Here is an 18,160-nt window from a genome sequence, read left to right as displayed (position 1 = left end):
TTTTTTTTTTTTTTTTTTTTTTTTTTTTTTTTTTTTTTTTCTTTCTTTCTGGGATTTTCATTTCAATTCAAAACATTATAAAAAAAAAAAACACAACAATATTAATTAGGGTCTAATTGTTACAAATCTTTGCCAAAAAGATTGTGTTTTTAAAGCCAAAACAAGAACAACAACAACCTTAATGAACAGTCTTGACTGTTTTGTTCTTCAAATAACTGTTGAATTTCCCACCACAAAAACCCAATCTTCTGTTTCTTTACCTGATGACATGAAAAAAAACAACCTGAAAAGCCCTAGCTTTGAACATGTTCATGTTCTTCATTTGGGTCATCATTAAAATACTCAAATTTACTTCCAATTATACATATATATGCTTATAAAGATCAAATCTTTGATAACCAAATCACTAAATGGACAAAACCCACCAAAGTTTAGCCATAATTTCCCACTAATTTATGTCACAAACACTATTTTTTCCCTCAAAAATCCACCAAACCCATCAATTTAGTATCAATTCAAAGTGATCTTGAAGATTAAAACAAAAAACATGATCATCCTTATAGAAAGCTAACACGAGCCATGCGTAGCTCATACAGGTCGAAGGTTCAAATCTACACTTCAACGCAATTACGAATTGGACATAAAAATAAGCGATAGGTTACAAATTCTCTTAGCACATAATTCATATAGAAAAATATATCAATGTTCTTGATTGTGTGTTCGTCTTGATCTCGTTCTCGTTCTCAAGTTGCACCGTCTTGATTTGAATTTGCGATCTTTTGCTTCGGCCTTTTTCTCTTCTTCTCATAGCTAACCCCTCTTGCTTTCGCCTGAAAATCACGAACTTCCCTTAAATAAAGCCTAACAGCTCTAGCTCCAAAAGGGTTAGATTCCGGCCGGCCGCCGTTCTCTTCATAGGCAGCACGGAGGCGACCAATGAGTGCATCAAGGCTGCCCCAAGCTTGCCGGAGCGGGCAGGGACAAGGGGCAGGTGGGTTAGGAAGGCCAAAAAACGGGCAGGTTTGGTTATGTACTTTGGTCTTCCCGAACTGATCCAAGTACCGGAGAAATTCCAGCACGTGAGCGCCGCTGCACATAGGTAGAGACAACGGTGGACGATGGTTGCGAAGGTACTGACAAAACGTGTTCCAATCTCGCCGTTTTTGATTCTCGTAGCGGCTAGGTGTGGCGGCGGCAGTGGCGGAAGAGGAGGAAGATGGTGAAGGACATGCTGTAACAACGGCGGCGGCGGCGGCGGCGGTGTTGGTTGTGTCGTAAGGAGTGGGATTTGAGGATGATTCTGAGAACAAATCCATTAAAGACGAAAACCCAAATGAAAGACAAGAAGATTGAAGAAAAAACAAGAGATATTTAGGGAAATGAGCAAAAAAAGATTGGATTTTTAGGGTTTTAGAGAGAGAAACAAGCTCAAAGATTAGGTTTTTGAAGGATTTAAGGCAAAAGAACAGAAACCCAGTTGAGAAAAATGGAAAAAAAAGTGAACCCAAGAAGTTGGAATTGCATGAAATGATGAGGAATGCAATGATAAAGAGGGAATGAGGTGAGTTTTTGTTGGGTTTAGAAGAGGAAGAAGAAGAAGACGAGAGGGGGGAAAGAGGAGTGAGAGATGAACAGTGGAGAAAGAAGGGAGAAATGAGTAATGATCAGTGGTGGTTCAGTGGGGGGAAGTGGGTTTGTTCAGTGTTAGATTAAGAGAGAGAAGAGGAGAGAGAATATGAACAGTAAGAGCCATACAACATAACATGACAAGTTTTTAGCAGAGAAAAAGAGTTGATGGTGACCATTGGTAAAAGGACATTTGTGCTGTCACCCATTCACTCTCTGGCGCGTGCTTTACACGCTCCACTTCTTTTTTCGTTCTTAGGGTCTTCAACCGTTCCCGATTTTGTTTACGATGTTTGAGAATAAGATGTTAGAAAATATAAGATGTTTGAGCAAAAGATAAGATTTTAGTGAATCAGAGATAACTGCGTTTGATGTTGCATAAGAATGCTATTTAATCTCTAATTACCATACATTACCATACAAAGATCGATGTTTTAATCTTCGATTAAACTTTTTTAAAAATTTGTCACTTTATCATTATTGTTTAGGCTCGTATAATGATAAAGTGATTAACACTTAATTTGTAAAAGTTTTGGGTTTAACTGTAACAGGTTTGCATAGTTCAATTGTTAAAATATACTTGTTATCGAGAGACGAGATTCAAAACCTTAAAAAGAACAAAAAGTAAAATAAGAATACTTATCGATCATAATTTTAAATATTCTCTAAACAACTCACTTTGGCTCCATTTTAATTTTATAACTCGATTCCAAAACAAAGTTGGGGTAACGAAAAAAATAGTGAAGAAAATGTGAAAATACGTTGATGTTTTAAACATCAACCATCTCAAACAGGTCGAGACGGGTGCAAATACTCGTTCTTCCTTTTCCACTTCATCCCAGTATAACACCGCTCAGACGATTAAAAGTTATGTAGAAAGCCCTCGAGAACTAAACCAGACGGGGTTAAAATAGTAATAAGTCGAGATTCAAATCTCCGACCTAGAAGAACCAAAAGAAGTAGGTAAAGGATTTGAAAGGGGTATAGTCCAACATTAATCACAAAGTGGCTGCATTTGATATCTCTATTCACAGTCAACAGGTAACCCTCATATCATATCAGGCATTAATTACAAACTACAAGGCATGACATTCCAAAAGGACACAAAGAAAACTAAAAAAAAGGGTTCCAAAAGCTTTTCCATGTTTGATCAAATGAAGAGGAAACAGGCTATTCTACACACACCTGGGAATGTAAACCCTACATTCTAGGGCTGCCCTAAACACCAGAGGGATACCCTAAATGAATAGATCAGATTGGCATCTTCCATCACCAAAATTTGCCATTAAGGAAGCTGTTTAGGTTGGTAGGTTTGTTCAAATCAGGACAGCTAGACCTACCACAGATATATATATATATATATATATATACCTACATGCTCAATAACTTATATAAGGTCAGCAACCCAAATAACAATTAGAGCATAAAAATGAATATGTAACCGCTCAAGCCCACCTCTAGTCGATATTGTCTTTTTTGGGCTTTTTCTTTCGAGCTTCCCCTCAAGGTTTTAAAATGTGTGCTAAGAAGAGGTTTCCACACCCTTACAAGGAATGTCTCGTCCTCTCTCCGACCGATGTGGGATCTCACAATCCACTCCCCTTGGCCCAGCGTTCTCACTAACACACTATTCGGTGTCTGGCTCTAATACTATTTGTAACAGCTCAAACCCACCTCTAGCAGATATTGTCCTCTTTGTGTTTTCTCTTTCAAGCTTCCCCTCAAGATTTTTAAAAAGCGTTTGCTAGGGAGAAGTTTTTACACTCTTATAAAGATTGATATCAATCGAATATCTCCACATTATCCACCAGTTCTATGAATATTTGCTAAGTATACTCTTAACAAGTTCACAAAGAAATTACTGATTGTCATGATGTTTCAGAGATTGCTATGCAATAGTATTGTATAAACAGACTACTTACTGGATCACAGAGAAAGTACATCTAAAGAGAAACAGAGAAAAGGCTCGAGTCGAGCACCTTGTCGTCTATTTACACGCCGGTTTCATCTGTAAATGTTCCAGCCATTGCTTGCTGTGACAATAGAATGAGAGGAATTATGTACATTGGCTTTAAAAAGAAGTTTAAATTCTATTTTAGTTCTATTTCATTCTTACTTCTAAACGCTCTCGGTTTAGTGTTTAACTTTGCATGGAAAGTCATTTTAACACCTAGTAGTCAAATAAATGATTACCCTACTAAACGTAACTTTGAACTCTTGTTTCATGCAGATATCCACCCATTAGATAAATGAATGAGAGACGTGTTATATTTTGATATCATTAAATAGTTTAAGAAAGATAGCGATGAGAACCAAAACCTGAGGTCCCACGTCAGTTGGAGAAGAGAACGAAACATTATTTATAAGGGTATAGAAACCTCTCCCTAGCAGACGCGTTTTAAAAACTTTGAAGGGAAGTCCGAAAGGAAAAGTACAAAGAGGACAATATCTACTAGTGGTGGGCATGGGTCGTTACACAAAGAACTTTTTATGTTATGCCAAGTTCAAGTCTAAAACAAAAGTTGGAGAGATATGAAGGTAACAATGAAATAAACATACAACTTAAACAAAAAGAAAACACAAACAAGATTTGATGGTGTGTTGTAATGGTGATCACCTGGAAGCAGGATAAGGTGTATTGTACGTCAGCTGTTGAAATTTGGTGGTGTAGCACAATTCTAATCCTGAACACACACAAACACACACAAACACACACACAGTTCAGACAAAGTGGTAAACCAAGAAATTTCTATCATGCAAAGGAGTTTGTCTTTGTGTTTCTTTGTGAGTGTTCATCACACGCTTCTAAAATGAACATTTGTGGATCTTAACAATCGTGAGAACAACGAGACGAGGCAGAAAAGTTACGGGACGTTGAAAGACTAAAAACAAACCTCGATGAACTTTCTGGCAATACAAGTATGCCATGTTCTTCCAAGATCTTGCACAGTTTCTCCCCTGTAATTGTTGAGTTTTCTTTTATGTCTACGAATATCTGGATTGAAAGCAATTATAATTTCAATGTCAATATAGATTGAAAAATCATGGACCAGAAAAGAAGGAAATCTGGAGCATGGACAAGAAAACAGAACAGCTTCTGTTTAATTTTTCACTATTCTAAGTCCCATCCTACCTCAATTGGGGAGTAGAACGAAGCATTCTTTTATAAGAGTGGAAACCTCTTCCGAGTAAACACGTTTTAAAAACTTTGTGGGGAAGCCCGAAGGAGAAAGCTCAAAGAGTACAATATCTACTAACAGTGGGCTTGGGGTCGTTATAAATGGTATCAGAGCTAGACACTGGACGATGTGCTAGCGAGGAGACTGAGCCCCAAAGGAGGGTGGATACGAGGCAGTGTGCCAACAAGGACGTTGGGCCCCGAAGGGGAGTGGATTAGGGGGTCTCACATGGATTGGAGAAGGGAATGAGTGCTGGCGAGGACGCTGGACCCGAAGGGGGATAGATTGTGAGATCCCACATCGGTTGGGGAAGAGAACGAAACATTTTTTTATAAGAGTGTGGAAACCTCTTTCTAGTAGACGCATTTTAAAAACCTTGAGGGGAAGCCTGAAAGGAAAAGCTCAAAGAGGACAATATTTACTAGCGGTGGGCTTGGGGCCGTTACACATCAACTCTTAGTCAAATTTCAAAAACCAAAATACAGGCTGAAGAGAACTAGTAAATCAGCATCGTTTTCGAAAGCAGAAAATAAAAAACAAAATCAGTATCGAACAGATTTGTAATGTTTCGTTAATGTTATCAAACGAGACGGTAATTTTGAAGCCTAATTCTAATTGATATCCAAGTTGTTGAGATATCAAAGATGGAATGTGTCCATTTTACCTTGGACATTGTAAGAACAAAGCAATATTTCATATCTAATTATATGAACAATGAACAGAAGCTTACTATGTTTGTTTCAACCAAATGGCTTTCCACATGCAATCCTTTGATTCCATTTATTCCATCTGTTTCATGCACATATGCAATATCCATTAGCTTTCTCATTGCTGGGAGAATCGAGATATAAGAGAGCGAGAACGGAACCTAATTGCAAACGGAGTAGGTTTTACCAGCCAAAATCTTAGCATTCTCATGGTCTCCCTCAAGCTTTACAATATTCTCTTGTATTGCAACCAATGCTGCAGCACAAAGAACACCGACCTGTCTCATCCCACCGCCCAACATTTTCCTCATCCGTCTCGCCTGGAATGAAAGCACGACAAGTTGTTAGAAAGTGTTGCCAGTCAAATTTAAGAGCGGAATGTGAATATATACCTTGGTAATGAAGGCTTTTGAACCAACAATAACCGAGCCAACCGGAGCTCCCAGACCCTTAGATAGGCATACCTGGTTCAAAAATTCAGTAAAACAATAGCTGAGCAAAAGAATCTGAGGCATGTTCGACAAACAAAAGCATGTATTAGCAATGCTTCTTACTTCGGTCAGAGACGAGAAGCGATAATTTGAAGAATATCTTTAAAAGAGTAAATGTACTGTAACGGCCCAAGCCTACCGCTAACGATATTGTCCTCTTTGGGCTTTCCCTTTTGGGCTTTCCCTCAAGGTTTTTAAAATGCGTCTGCTAGGGAGAGGTTTTTACATATTTATAAAAAATGTTTTATTCTCCTCCCCAACCGATGTGGGATCTCACAATCCACCCTCCTTCAGGGTCCACTCATTCCCTTCTCCAATCGATGTGGGACCCCATATTCACCCCCTTCGGGGCCCAGCGTCCTTGCTGGCACACCGCCTCGTGTCCACCTCCTTTAGGGCTAAGCCTCCTATACATCGCCCGGTGTCTGGCTCTGAGACCATTCGTAACGACCCTAGATTAAGTAGAAAATTTAGGGTCGTTACATGTACTCAAATTTATCGGCTCAAACTTTTGGATTTAAAGGTAATTTAATAGATAGCTTCCTTGAAACTTGCTAGACTGGACGAACAAAACAGGGGATAGAGTTTTTAAGAATGAAATTGATTAAGGATAACAAAGCTGGGTAAATAATTATACCGATACAGAATCAGCCGCTTGCACGAGCCTGTTAACAGGAACCCCAAGTGCCTGGAAACACAAAAGAAATGGATTGATGATTATTGTCAAACAAAATGCCTGCGAAAATAAAATATAGACGATCCCAGTTCTCAAACACGTGAACTTCGAAGGCTAAAAATTCACTAAATGATGACAAATGGAGGAAAAACGTACGAAGTAATACACAGATTTCACATCGAAAACCATTGCTAGAACAAGGACAAACAAAAAACTACATCAAATGGAGAGTTTTCAATGATAGCAGCTCAAAAACCTCTGTTTTTCTCAAGGATTCTTTAATCAAGCCATAAAGAATTCTGGTCAGTGATCAGTGATCACCCATGTTTATTACACACCATTCTAAACAGATCCAGAACAAATGTATTCATCTTTAGCCAAAATGCATATCTCTACTATTTATCAATTCAAGAGCAACTCTGATTTTACTTTCCAAGTTCGAACACGATTAAACAAAACAAGAAGATTAAGGTTCGAATACAATTAGCGTTATTACTATTAAGGAGTTCAGTCATTCTACATACAACTGAAGCGTTAAAAATACGAGCACCATCAATGTGAAGCTTCAAACCATGCTTCTTAGCTAATTTGCCGACCCCGTCTGTATATTCCACAGTGAGGCATCTACCTCCACAGCTGCATTTTAGAAAAGTACTACAATAATTAAGCCCTGCACTTTCAAAGCAGTTCAAAATCAAGTTATATTATAGATTTTGTCCTCTTAACTCTCCAATTTGTATCTAATAAGCCTCTAAAATACAAATCCTTACTTAGCATGTGAGTTTTCCAAGCAAATAAGCCTTGTAGTTGGGAACACAAGCTCTCCACGAGGGTCTCTAATGGCAGCTTCAATCAAATCCAAGTTCATAGTTCCATCTCCATTGTTCCTAACAGTCCTAGGATGAACCCCTCCAATGGTTGCAATACCTCCATTTTCATAAATATGGATATGAGAATTATCCCCAAGAATGACCTCAGAACCCCTAATTTCACAATGAACAAGAACACTTATGAGGTTCCCCATAGTGCCCGAAGGCACGAAAAGAGCCGCCTCCTTCCCCATGATCTTCGCCATTTCTGATTCCAATCGGAGCGCAGTTGGGTCGCTTTTCAATACATCATCATCAACCTCGGCTCTCGCCATTGCAGCCCTCATCGCCTCTGTTGGCTTCGTGACGGTGTCTGAACGAAGATCCACAGTTCTCGACACCATTTTACTAAATGAAACAAAGGGTAACAAAAAAAATCAGTTCAGACAAAAGGGGTTCCTCAGTTTCTATCGATTATTCAAGAAACCCATCTCTTGAAATGATTTGAAGAAATTGGAAATCAAAATCAAAACCCCAAAAGAAATCAAAATTCTTCGGAGGAGGAGGAACAGGGGAAGAATTCTTACAGTTCTTGAGCAGCGGAAGAATGCTGAGGAGTTCGCCTATAAAAGATTCAACGTATAAGTATGAGTAATGGGTTTGTGAAGGAATCAAAAGGATCAAACCCCATGAAAGAAGCTGACGAGATAGGATCAAAAGTAGTGACGATTCAAAGAAACTAACCAGTCCCAACAAGAATTATTCAGTGCATATACATTATTACAACTTTTTTTCCTTCACACTTTTAAATAAGATTGTAAATTTATTGGAATATTTGGCGTAATTTCAAAAAAATCATTCACAGGGGCTCACAAGAAGCGTCTTGTGCGTGCTAGGCCTACCATAGAGGAAAAGCTGTCTTTGATTGGCCGTTGAAAACAGAGGGCGATCCAGTCCAAAACATAGTTATGCCTTGAGCTGTACTCCGCGGTCTAATTATGCTTATTGAGATAGTCTATCAACTTGGCTTAAGAACCTTCATATCGTCAAAGGAACTTCTCAAGGTACCATAAAAAAAGCCTATTAACGAGGACCACATTAGAGTCTATATCAAACCAGTCTTCGCACTTGGATAGGTTGTCCAAGACCACTTGACTTGATTGGGGACAGACAGTAGTATCCTATCTTGTGATGCCTAGAGGACAAGAGCTCGTTCAGAAACTCATTCATCAACCGAAGAAGCAAAAGAGAAAGGGGAGTGGAATGAATCTGAGAAAAGGAACGAATCCGAGTTCGAAGATGCGACTAGGAACTCAAAGTCGAGGTTCGAAGAAGATGCTCACAGGATTGACAATGAAGCTCAGTCTGAGTCTGATTCTTTTGATTGAAGAACTCCCATAAATAGTGATTTTCTTAACTATTGAAATCGCGTGAAGGAAGAGAAGCTAAGGCGAGGGGCATAAAATCAAGTAGTAGCTAGAGTAGGAGCGAAAGCGGCTCTCCTGTAAAGGAGAGGAGTGAGGTCTTGTCATAGTTTGAGATGAAAGTTTTTGTAAGATGTCTCCGTGGATTCAGTTGCAAGGGAATCTTCTTCAAGCGGAGGTGCTGAGATACTCAACTAAGCAGTCCTTTCCCTCGATGGAAACCTCTTTCATCACAGTCTTGTAGGAGAACTCGCCCAAAGGTTCATTCCTTCCCTACCCTATTGGATAGGTGTGTTGACAAAGGAAGTCAAACAAGAAGGGGCACATTGCTAGAAGGACAAATTCTCACTCTTAGCATTACTGAATGCAAGGTTAGCGTCCTACCTTCTTCTTGATTTTCCCCCTACCTAAGCTAAGTGGAAAAGAGAAGAAAGACCAGATACCAGAGAATCAACCAAAACTGGGAAATCAACAGAAGAAGAGAAGTCAAGAAGCTAGGGGTTTCAAACGAAACTGATGGACAACTAAGAGATGATTTTCCTCAACAGGAAGAGAATGAGGTAGCTCAGCATCTAGCTCAGTAGCAGCGAGAGAGGAGTCTACTAAAGGAGTGAAGCTCAGTCATATACCCTAATAGTTCGTATTCTACTCTTCGATCTATCTTCCGGTTAAGATAAGGAAAGCGGGGAATCTACTAAACGAATAAGTGTGCAGTATTTCATTATTCTCTGAACTTCTTCATCAAGTAAGTCAACTTTGATCTTCTTCCTAGCAACTAGCATCTCTGGGCTACCCGATCCATCAGTAAACGAGAGATCGAAAGTCGGGACCATTGAAATCTTACTTTGATTTTGATACGGAAAATCTCTAACCATAGAAATAAGAAAGACGACTTGATGCCCCGAGTCAAAAACTAATTGATTTCGTAGTTGAAACCATCTCAGTATAACCTGCTTCAGTTGCTTTTGCTTTGTGCTCTTCTCTTCTTCCTGACCCTGAAATGCGGGAAGGTAGTCTGTGTTAACCTGGAAACTCTGCCTCTGTGAGCCTTTTTTCTTTCCTTCTGGTCTAGTGGCATAAAGGCTGCTATGCCTTCTCATATATCAATCGAATGTTAGACCTCATCTAATCAAGAAATAGCGTCTCGTATATAGACTCACCCTTCAGACTATCAGTTCCTTGCTTTCCCCTGTCCTGGGGCTTTGTTTGACTGACTTGCTTTCGTGCTTGATGGAAGATAGGTGTCAGGCTCATAAGGTTTATCCTATAATTCTAATAAGGTGAAAACTCATCATCAAGGCGGTTTTCTTTCTAGTTCTACTGTCGAAGAACTCACTTGCAGGACGGACAACCTACCTAATTAAGAAAGTTGACTTCCTCCAAACAGCATGCATCTCAGATAAGGAAGAGCAAACTACAGCGACTAACAGGTGAACTCAAGATCTCTATCTTACTCCGGAGGAGGAGTGAAGTGATTAGAAAGACCTAACCTTTGACTAAACATCGACATCGAGTCAATTACACATAGCAAGCATATAAGACAACTTCAAAACAAGCTTACTTAATAAAGAAAAATAGATCATTGGATAAATCGTTCAAAAGCCGCCTCTACAGCCTTTCCTTCTCCATCCACCTTGGGAGTCAAACCACCTTGTTTGGGTTGGGAGTCAAAACGGATCTAAAGACCTTGGTAAATGCACCGATCGACCTTACATGTCCTTTGAGGGTGACCAGCCCGCCTCCTTCTTCGGCCTTCTTCTCGCCTTGCGGTGACAGCACCACATGCTGACTGTGAGACTGCCTTAGTGCAAGAAATCATTCACAGGGCTCGAACCCACAATCTCTCACTCAGGAGGCGCAAAAATAAGAAAAGAATAGTCGTTCACGATGGGATTCGTACCCACAATCTCTCACTCCAGAGGCGAGAACCTTATCCATTAAGTCATGCAAACTCTTTGATCGTAGGAAAAAAAATTATATTTTTTAAATTTTTTTATAATAAACAATTTAAAAAAAAAAAAAAAAAAGAAGTCCTTTAAAAAGTGTAATATTTCAATCAACTTTTTGAAAATGAAAAAATAATTAAAATATCGTTCACGATGGGACTCGAACCCACAGTCTCCCACTCCGGAGGCAAGTGCCTTATCCATTAGGCCACGTGAACCCTCTAATTTTATATAATTTTTGTAAAAAAATTAGGATATATTAAAAAACCATAGAAAAAAAATCAAATTAAAAATAATACCAAAATTATAATATTAAAAAAAAAATTAAAACTCATGATATCAACAAAAGAAGAAATTTAAACTCATGATATCAACAAAAGAAAGAAAAAAAAAAAAGAAAAAAATAAATCATTCACGATGGGATTCGAACCCACAGTCTCCCGCTCCGGAGGCGAGCGCCCCATTAGGCCACGCAAACCCTCTAATTTTATATAATTTTTGTAAAAAAATTATGATATATTAAAAAACCATAGAAAAAAAATCAAATTAAAAATAATACAAAAATTATAATATTAAAAAAAATTAAAACTCATGATTCAACAAAAAGATGAAAAAAAAAAGGAAAAAATAAATCGTTCACGATGGGACTCGAACCCACAGTCTCCCGCTCCGGAGGCGAGCGCCTTATCCATTAGGCCACGTAAACTCTCTAATTTTATATAATTTTTGTAAAAAAATTAGCATATATTAAAAAACCATAGAAAAAAACTCATGATATCAACAAAAAGAAAAAAATAAATCGTTCTCGATGGGACTTGAACCCACAATCTCTCGCTCCGGAGGCGAGCACCTTATCCATTAGGCCACGCGAACCCTCTAATTTTATATAATTTTTGTAAAAAAAACTAGAAGAAAAAAAAAAGGAAAAAATAGATGGGATTCGAACCCACAATCTCCCGGTCTATATTTATCAAATTTTAATATCTTTCTTTTCGAATGATAAATACGTTATTTTAATATAAAATCATTAGCAAAAATATTTTCTTAAATATATGTCTTATTAGTCTCCGATGAATTACTTATTTTAAAATCGTTTTTTTTTTTTGTAATTAAGTTCTCAATATAATTTGGCGGGTAATAAACTAATTGAGTTGGTAATAAATTTAATAATTTTCGCTATGAAATTTTATAAATCTGATTTTAAATATATTTTTTTTCGTGGCGATGATCAAATCATTGACTTTTAGGATGATAATTAGCCACTTCTTTAACTAAATGGAGCTCTCTACCAGATTGGATCTTATGCCGAATGTATCTACGTAGTTCAGTCCATTCTCTACCTCTTTATTACATTGTAAATATCCCTTTCATCACAGTAAGAAACTTCATTCTCAGATGGTTCAATGACAACACCAACCTCATTTAACTGTTTTCTTGTCTGTTATTGTCAACATCTTTTTTAATTTTATCTGCACATGGTTTCCTCCTCCCGTTATCTACTTTTTCATTTAAATTTTAAATATCTATACATTATATTATATTGAAGTTAATTTTGATTAAACTTTATTCAATAATAATAATTTCATATAAGAAAAGAACATATGAATAACTTAAAAACAATTTAATCAAAATTATTTTTAAAATTATTAATAATATTATCAACAAGGAAATAACAGGTTTGCGTGGCCTAATGGATAAGGCGCTCGCCTCCGGAGCGGGAGATTGTGGGTTCGAGTCCCATCGTGAACGATATTTTAATTTTGTCAATGATTATTTTTAATATTTTTTTATTTTCAAAATTTAATGCCTAGTTTCTTTTGCCATCAATTGGTTTGCGTGGCCTAATGGATAAGGCGCTCGCCTCCGGAGCGGGAGATTGTGGGTTCGAGTCCCATCGTGAACGATATTTTATTATTATTATTATTCTTTTTCCATTTTCAAAAGTTTTGGACTTCCTATTTTATTCAAACTAATGCTTGATTGAAATATCTAATTTTATGAAGCCTACTTTTATTGAAATATTACATTCTATCAATTGGTTCATGTGACCTAATGGATAAGGCGCTTGCCTCCATGGGAGATTATGGGTTCAAGTCCTATCATAAACAATATTTCATTTTTCAGAGAATAATATCAACTTTAAATATGTAAAACAACCTAAAACGTTTGTAGATAATTTATGAGATATTGTATTGAAGATAAAGAAATGGTAAATGGGCAAAGAGAGGAAATGTTCTTCCATTTTAGGGTACTTTTAGAACACAGTGGAGATTTAAATGGGCATAGAGAAAGAAATGGTAAATGGGCAAAGAGAGGAAATGTTCTTCCATTTTAGGGTACTTTTAGAACACAGTGGAGACTTAAATGGGCATAGAGAACTTTTGGAACACAGTGGTGACTTAAATGGGCATAGAGAACTTTTGGAACACAGTGGAGACTTAAATGGGCAGAGAGGACTTTTGGAACATAGTGGAAACTTAAATGAGCAGAGAGGACTTTTGGAACATAGTGGAGACTTCATAGTGGAGACTTGGGCAGACAGAGGAAATGTACTTTTGGAACAGTGGATACTTATGGACAGGAATTTTTTTTTAGAAAAAATACAAAGATTTTAGGAATATTAATGAGATTAGTAAGAATTTTGGAAACCATCTATAAAAGAAAATTCTATGGAAGAAAATTCTAGGCATTTCCATGCTTGTGTAATCCAGTAATGTTGGGCTTTTGGCGAAACTTACGATCGTGGGCCACGGTAATCAAAGGCTCAAGTCGCTATGCGGGGCAAAGCTCAGACACCTGCAGGCCCCTAAACCAATATTCTTGCGAAAATGGGGACGGATTCCATCAAACAATCGCACACCCAACCAGCAAGCAACTGTGGAGGAGGAACCTCCATTTCTTCCCCATGGGACACATCCAGGTCAGATCTAGCGAAATCGACACACCCAATTGCTTGAATCGCTCTATCTTGGTCATAATTCGAACCCCTTTTTCTGCGATTTAGGAAAAAGAAGCGAAGAAGGAAGCATTTAGGAAGTATTTGGAGTCTAATGGCGTTGTTGATGCTCTCACCAAAGGTTGATTCTCACCATTTCTCTGCTTCAATCCGTATTGCGTTTGAATTTTGATACATTTTCTTTTCTGCGTTCTTTTGCTGGTTGAAGTTCTGGTTGCGTTGTTTGAGCAAAACGATAAGCCTTCCTCTGCTCTCGAGTAAGTTCTTGCTTTGAGCTTTTGATATGTGAAGTTAACCATTGTTCTAGCTATTAATTTTGCACCTAATATCTCGTTTGGCTGTTAGACGAACACGACTCTCCACAATGATATGATATTGTCAACTTTGAGCCTAAGCTCTCATGGCTTTGCTTTGGCTTCCCAAAAGGCCTCATACCAATGGAGAGAGTATTCTTGATTATAAACCCATGATCATTCCCATTTGTGGGTGCGGCTAACTCTCCGTGAGGCTCCGTTTTATTTTCCCATTGAGGCCGAACCTAAACCTGTGCCTCGATCTCACTCAATTTTCCTTCAATGATTGAAGAAAGTGTGTTATATCTCTCCTCCTCAGAGGGAGAAGGCCTATCCTCCTCCTTCTTTTTGCTGTCCATATAGACTCGGATCATGAGTCGAGCCGATGTGTGACTTTTATCATCAAACATTGGCATTATCAAATCTCATAATGTTCTACTAATATCGTCCAATCAATAGTTGATCTTAGTTACAAGCTGTCTAAACAATGTTTTTATCTTGTTTTGATTCCTAAACTTTCGTTTCGGTCCATTTTCAAATCCTTTAATCACTTTCTGATTGAAAATAATGGCATGATTCATTCGAATTCTGGTCTGTTTGAGCTTGAGGAGGCTGGATTAGTTTCGTTTTTCTGAATTATTTGAAAGTTGTGAGGAGAATTCAAATCTTTCTCCTTCTGAATCCTGTCAAGCATTCAACCAAAGCATGCTTTATGTTTAGAAAGTTAAACAATAAACTAAAAGGTGTTTGCCATGTTAGAAATGATGTGAGATCCCACATCAGTTGGGGAGGAGAACGAAACATTCTTTGTGGAAACCTCTACCTAGCATACGCGTTTTAGAAACCTTGAGGGGAAGCCTAAAGAGGACAATATCTGCTAGCTGTGAGCTTCGGCTGATACAAATGGTATTGTATCAGAGCCAGGCACTGGGCGATGTGCCAGGGAGGAGGATGAGTCCTGAAGGGGGTGGTGGACACGAGGCGGTGTGCCAACAAGGACTCTGGGCACCGAAGGGGGGTGAATTGGAGGGGTTCCACATCGATTGGAGAAAGAAGCATTCTTTATAAGGGTTGTGAGATCCCACATCTGTTGGGGAGGAGAACGAAGCATTCTTTATAAGGGTGTGAAAACTTCTCCATAGCATACGCGTTTTAAAAACCTTGACGGAAAACCCGAAAGAGAAAGTCCAAAGAGGACAATATCTGGTGGGCTTGGGTCATTATAGAACGAGTGTCAGCGAGGACGCTGGGTCCCAAAAGGGTGGATTGTGAGATCCCACATCGGTTGGGGAGGAGAACGAAACATTCTTTATAAGGGTGTGGAAACTTCTCCCTAACATACGCGTTTGAAAAACCTTGAGGGGAAGCTCGAAAGGGAAAGTTCAAAGAGAACTATCTGCTAGCGGTGGGCTTAGGCCGTTACATATTCTCAACTAGAAAGTGAAAGTTATCATTTACTTTTGCTTGTAATTTGAAATGTTCAAAAAGTGTAGTTTTCTTCTTTTTCCTTTTTAAAAATAAATGAATGATTTTATTGAAGAGAATGAAATCATACAGAACTTTCCAAGATAGCACATTCCGATAGGAAGCACTATTGATAGACATCTTTTCTTTTACTCTCACAGATTTATCCAACAAAGACTAGGCGGTCCATCTATAGCTGAATACGAGCAGTTACAATCCGAGATGGCGGATTTGCAAGTCAAGTATGACGAGCTTTTAGCTACCCACAAGGAAACCTGTAAAGAGGTAGCGTTGAAATTATCCGACTCGATACTATTGCACGTTGTTAAGAATATATGTAATGAATAAGTATATCATGTTGCAGTTGGTAGGACTTAGAAGTTCGCATAACGTCACAGCAACGTCTATCAAGGATACCACTGATGACGAGGAGGAAAACGATAAGGTATGAAGGACTAATTGAGTTGCACATAGGAGGTTGATGGATTTTCTATATGATAGCCAAGAAAAAGAAAGTGATATCTTATTCCTTAAAGGTATGTGAAGATCTTACGCTATGAACGTTAAAAAGTTGAATTGTATGAGGATCATCTATCTTTTTACCTTTGATTCTTTGACATTGTTTGCTTTTGATAACTCTCACTTTAGTTCTAGTTTTGCTGTAATGTTTTTAGTGTACATTCGAAAATGAAACTGAAAACGTACACGTGCCATGGAAATAACATAACTATAATCTCCTTTGCTGAAACCCTCATGTAACCGCTCAAGCCCACCGCTAGCAGATATTGTTTTCCTTGGGCTTTCCCTTTCAAGTTTCCTCTAAAGGTTTTTAACACGTGTTTGTTAGGGAGAGGTTTCTACGCTCTTATAAAAAATGTTTCGTTCTCCTCCCCAACCGATGTGGGATATTACAATGCACCCCCTTTCGGGGTCCAGCGTCTTTGCTGGCACTCGTTGTGTAATGACCTAAGCCCACCGTAGCAGATATTGTCCTCCTTGGGCTTTTCCTTTCGGGTTTCCTCTCAAGGTTTTAAAAATGTGTCTGCTATGGAGAAGTTTCTACATTCTTATAAATAATGTTTCGTTCTTCTCCCCAACTAATGTAGGATCTTACAATCCACCCCCTTTAGGGTCCATCGTCCTCGTTGACACTTGTTCCCATCTCCAACCAATGTGAGATCTCACAATCCACCCCCTTCAGGACCCAATGTCCTCGCTGACACTTGTTCCCCTCTCCAACCGATGTGGGATCTCACAATCCACCCCTTTGGGGCTCAACGTCCTCACTGGCACGCCACCCGGTGTTTGACTCTGATACCATTTGTAACAGTTCAAACCTACCGCTAGTAGATATTGTCCTCTTTGGCCTTTCCCTTTCGGGCTTCCCTTCAAGATTTTTAAAATGCGTCTGGTAGGGAAAGGTTTCCACACTCTTATAAAGAATGTTTCGTTCTCCTCCCCAACCATTATGGGATCTCACACCCCATGTGCCATCTTTTTTTGAAGTTGCCATATTCTTCATAAGTTGATTTCAAATGCAAAACCCCCCTAATCAATTTGATTTCATACCAAATGATTGCAACTCTTGAGAATTTGATCTAGCAACTTTATTGAAGAATAATATCTTTAGATCTGAATATATTCAAGAACCTCAAAACGATAAGGAATTACCTTAAGGGAAAGTAAGATATGGATTACCTTGTTGATCGAATATCTCACGGTATGTACACTTATTTGAGATTCGAATTACTCCACAAACAAGATTGATCATGTCAAGCTCGAATGATTCTAAACATGCAACCTAAAATGTATAGAACTGAAAAGAAGCTTAGTCCTTGGCTAAAAGAAGAGCACAAACGATCTTATTACTACATTTTCCAAGTCTCCTTTCGAGAGACAACATACCTGTGGCTTTATATAGCATCAAAATAAAATATTTGACCTTCTATGAGACATTTTAGAGTTGTAACCCTTTATACTTTATGTAACGGCCCAAACCCACCGCTAGCAGATATTGTTCTCTTTGGGTCTTCCATTTCGAGCTTCCCTTCAAGGTTTTTAAAACGCATCTGCTAGGGAGAGGTTTCAGGTTTTTTTTTTTCGAGCTTCCCCTTAAGGTTTCTAAAATGTATTTGCTAGGGAGAGGTTTCTACACCCATACAAAGAATGATTCGTTCTCTTCCTCAACCAATGTGAGATCTTACAATCCACCCCCCTTCGGGGCTTAGCGTCATCGCTGAGACTCGTTCCCTTCTCCAATCGATGTGAGACCTCCAATCCACCCCCCTTCGGGGCCTAGCGTCCTTGCTGGCACACTGCCTTGTGTCCACCCCCTTCGTGGTTCAACCTCCTCGCTGGTACATCACCCGATGTCTAGCTCTGATACCATTTGTAATAGCCCAAACCCACTTCTAGCAAATATTATCCTCTTTGGGGTTTCCCTCAAGGTTTTTTAAAACATATCTGTTAGGGAGAGATTTTCAGACCCTTATAAAAAATGCTTCGTTCACCTCCCTAACTGATGTGGGATCTCACATTTTATGACCATAATTAGCGACTATGTAAATTTAACCTAAAAGTAAATAAAAG

At 38.6% G+C, this 18,160-nt stretch overlaps 3 protein-coding genes and 4 non-coding genes across 7 annotated transcripts; 3 read left to right on the top strand and 4 right to left on the bottom strand.

The window, feature by feature from the left end:
* Positions 1 to 503: 503 nt before the first annotated feature.
* LOC111465684 (protein LIGHT-DEPENDENT SHORT HYPOCOTYLS 1-like) lies at positions 504 to 1,820 on the bottom strand. Its single transcript, XM_023110194.1, has one exon. The coding sequence runs from the start codon at positions 1,314 to 1,316 to the stop codon at positions 744 to 746; it is 573 nt and encodes a 190-aa protein (XP_022965962.1). The 5' UTR covers positions 1,317 to 1,820; the 3' UTR covers positions 504 to 743.
* A 1,589-nt stretch (positions 1,821 to 3,409) lies between these two features.
* Positions 3,410 to 8,240, bottom strand: LOC111465586 (probable low-specificity L-threonine aldolase 1). Its single transcript, XM_023110041.1, has 10 exons — positions 8,076 to 8,240; positions 7,450 to 7,896; positions 7,204 to 7,315; positions 6,641 to 6,691; positions 5,905 to 5,976; positions 5,700 to 5,832; positions 5,536 to 5,594; positions 4,521 to 4,621; positions 4,244 to 4,310; positions 3,410 to 3,659 (listed from the first exon to the last, which is right to left on the bottom strand). The coding sequence occupies exons 2-10, from the start codon at positions 7,890 to 7,892 to the stop codon at positions 3,618 to 3,620; spliced, it is 1,080 nt and encodes a 359-aa protein (XP_022965809.1). The 5' UTR covers positions 7,893 to 7,896; positions 8,076 to 8,240; the 3' UTR covers positions 3,410 to 3,617.
* A 3,251-nt stretch (positions 8,241 to 11,491) lies between these two features.
* Positions 11,492 to 11,564, bottom strand: TRNAR-CCG. The gene has a single exon. It is a non-coding gene; the product is annotated as a tRNA-Arg (tRNA).
* Positions 11,565 to 11,658: 94 nt separating this feature from the next.
* TRNAR-CCG lies at positions 11,659 to 11,731 on the bottom strand. Its single transcript has one exon. It is a non-coding gene; the product is annotated as a tRNA-Arg (tRNA).
* Positions 11,732 to 12,534: 803 nt separating this feature from the next.
* On the top strand, positions 12,535 to 12,607 carry TRNAR-CCG. Its single transcript has one exon. It is a non-coding gene; the product is annotated as a tRNA-Arg (tRNA).
* An 81-nt stretch (positions 12,608 to 12,688) lies between these two features.
* Positions 12,689 to 12,761, top strand: TRNAR-CCG. Its single transcript has one exon. It is a non-coding gene; the product is annotated as a tRNA-Arg (tRNA).
* An 840-nt stretch (positions 12,762 to 13,601) lies between these two features.
* On the top strand, positions 13,602 to 16,224 carry LOC111465694 (c-Myc-binding protein homolog). Its single transcript, XM_023110207.1, has 5 exons — positions 13,602 to 13,778; positions 13,863 to 13,935; positions 14,023 to 14,071; positions 15,733 to 15,856; positions 15,936 to 16,224. The coding sequence occupies exons 1-5, from the start codon at positions 13,764 to 13,766 to the stop codon at positions 16,020 to 16,022; spliced, it is 348 nt and encodes a 115-aa protein (XP_022965975.1). The 5' UTR covers positions 13,602 to 13,763; the 3' UTR covers positions 16,023 to 16,224.
* The last annotated feature ends 1,936 nt before the right edge of the window (positions 16,225 to 18,160 follow it).

The sequence above is a fragment of the Cucurbita maxima genome, unplaced genomic scaffold (assembly GCF_002738345.1).
Source record: "Cucurbita maxima cultivar Rimu unplaced genomic scaffold, Cmax_1.0 Cma_Scf00029, whole genome shotgun sequence".
In the NCBI taxonomy this organism is placed as follows: Eukaryota; Viridiplantae; Streptophyta; class Magnoliopsida; order Cucurbitales; family Cucurbitaceae; genus Cucurbita; species Cucurbita maxima.
Note: the sequence above shows the minus strand (reverse complement) of the source record. Positions and strands in the feature narration are given on the sequence as shown.

Bases quoted from the DNA above. Each gene is read 5' to 3' on its own strand.
- LOC111465684 (XM_023110194.1), bottom strand. From the start codon at position 1,316: ATGGATTTGTTCTCAGAATCATCCTCAAATCCCACTCCTTACGACACA.
- LOC111465586 (XM_023110041.1), bottom strand. From the start codon at position 7,892: ATGGTGTCGAGAACTGTGGATCTTCGTTCAGACACCGTCACGAAGCCA. The intron at 7,316-7,449 runs GTAAGGATTTGT...TCTAAAATGCAG, and splicing joins TTGGAAAACTCACATGCTAA to CTGTGGAGGTAGATGCCTCA. The intron at 5,977-6,640 runs GTATAATTATTT...TTTTTGAACCAG, and splicing joins AAGCGGCTGATTCTGTATCG to GTATGCCTATCTAAGGGTCT.
- LOC111465694 (XM_023110207.1), top strand. The intron at 14,072-15,732 runs GTAAGTTCTTGC...TTACTCTCACAG, and splicing joins AAGCCTTCCTCTGCTCTCGA to ATTTATCCAACAAAGACTAG. The intron at 15,857-15,935 runs GTAGCGTTGAAA...ATCATGTTGCAG, and splicing joins ACAAGGAAACCTGTAAAGAG to TTGGTAGGACTTAGAAGTTC.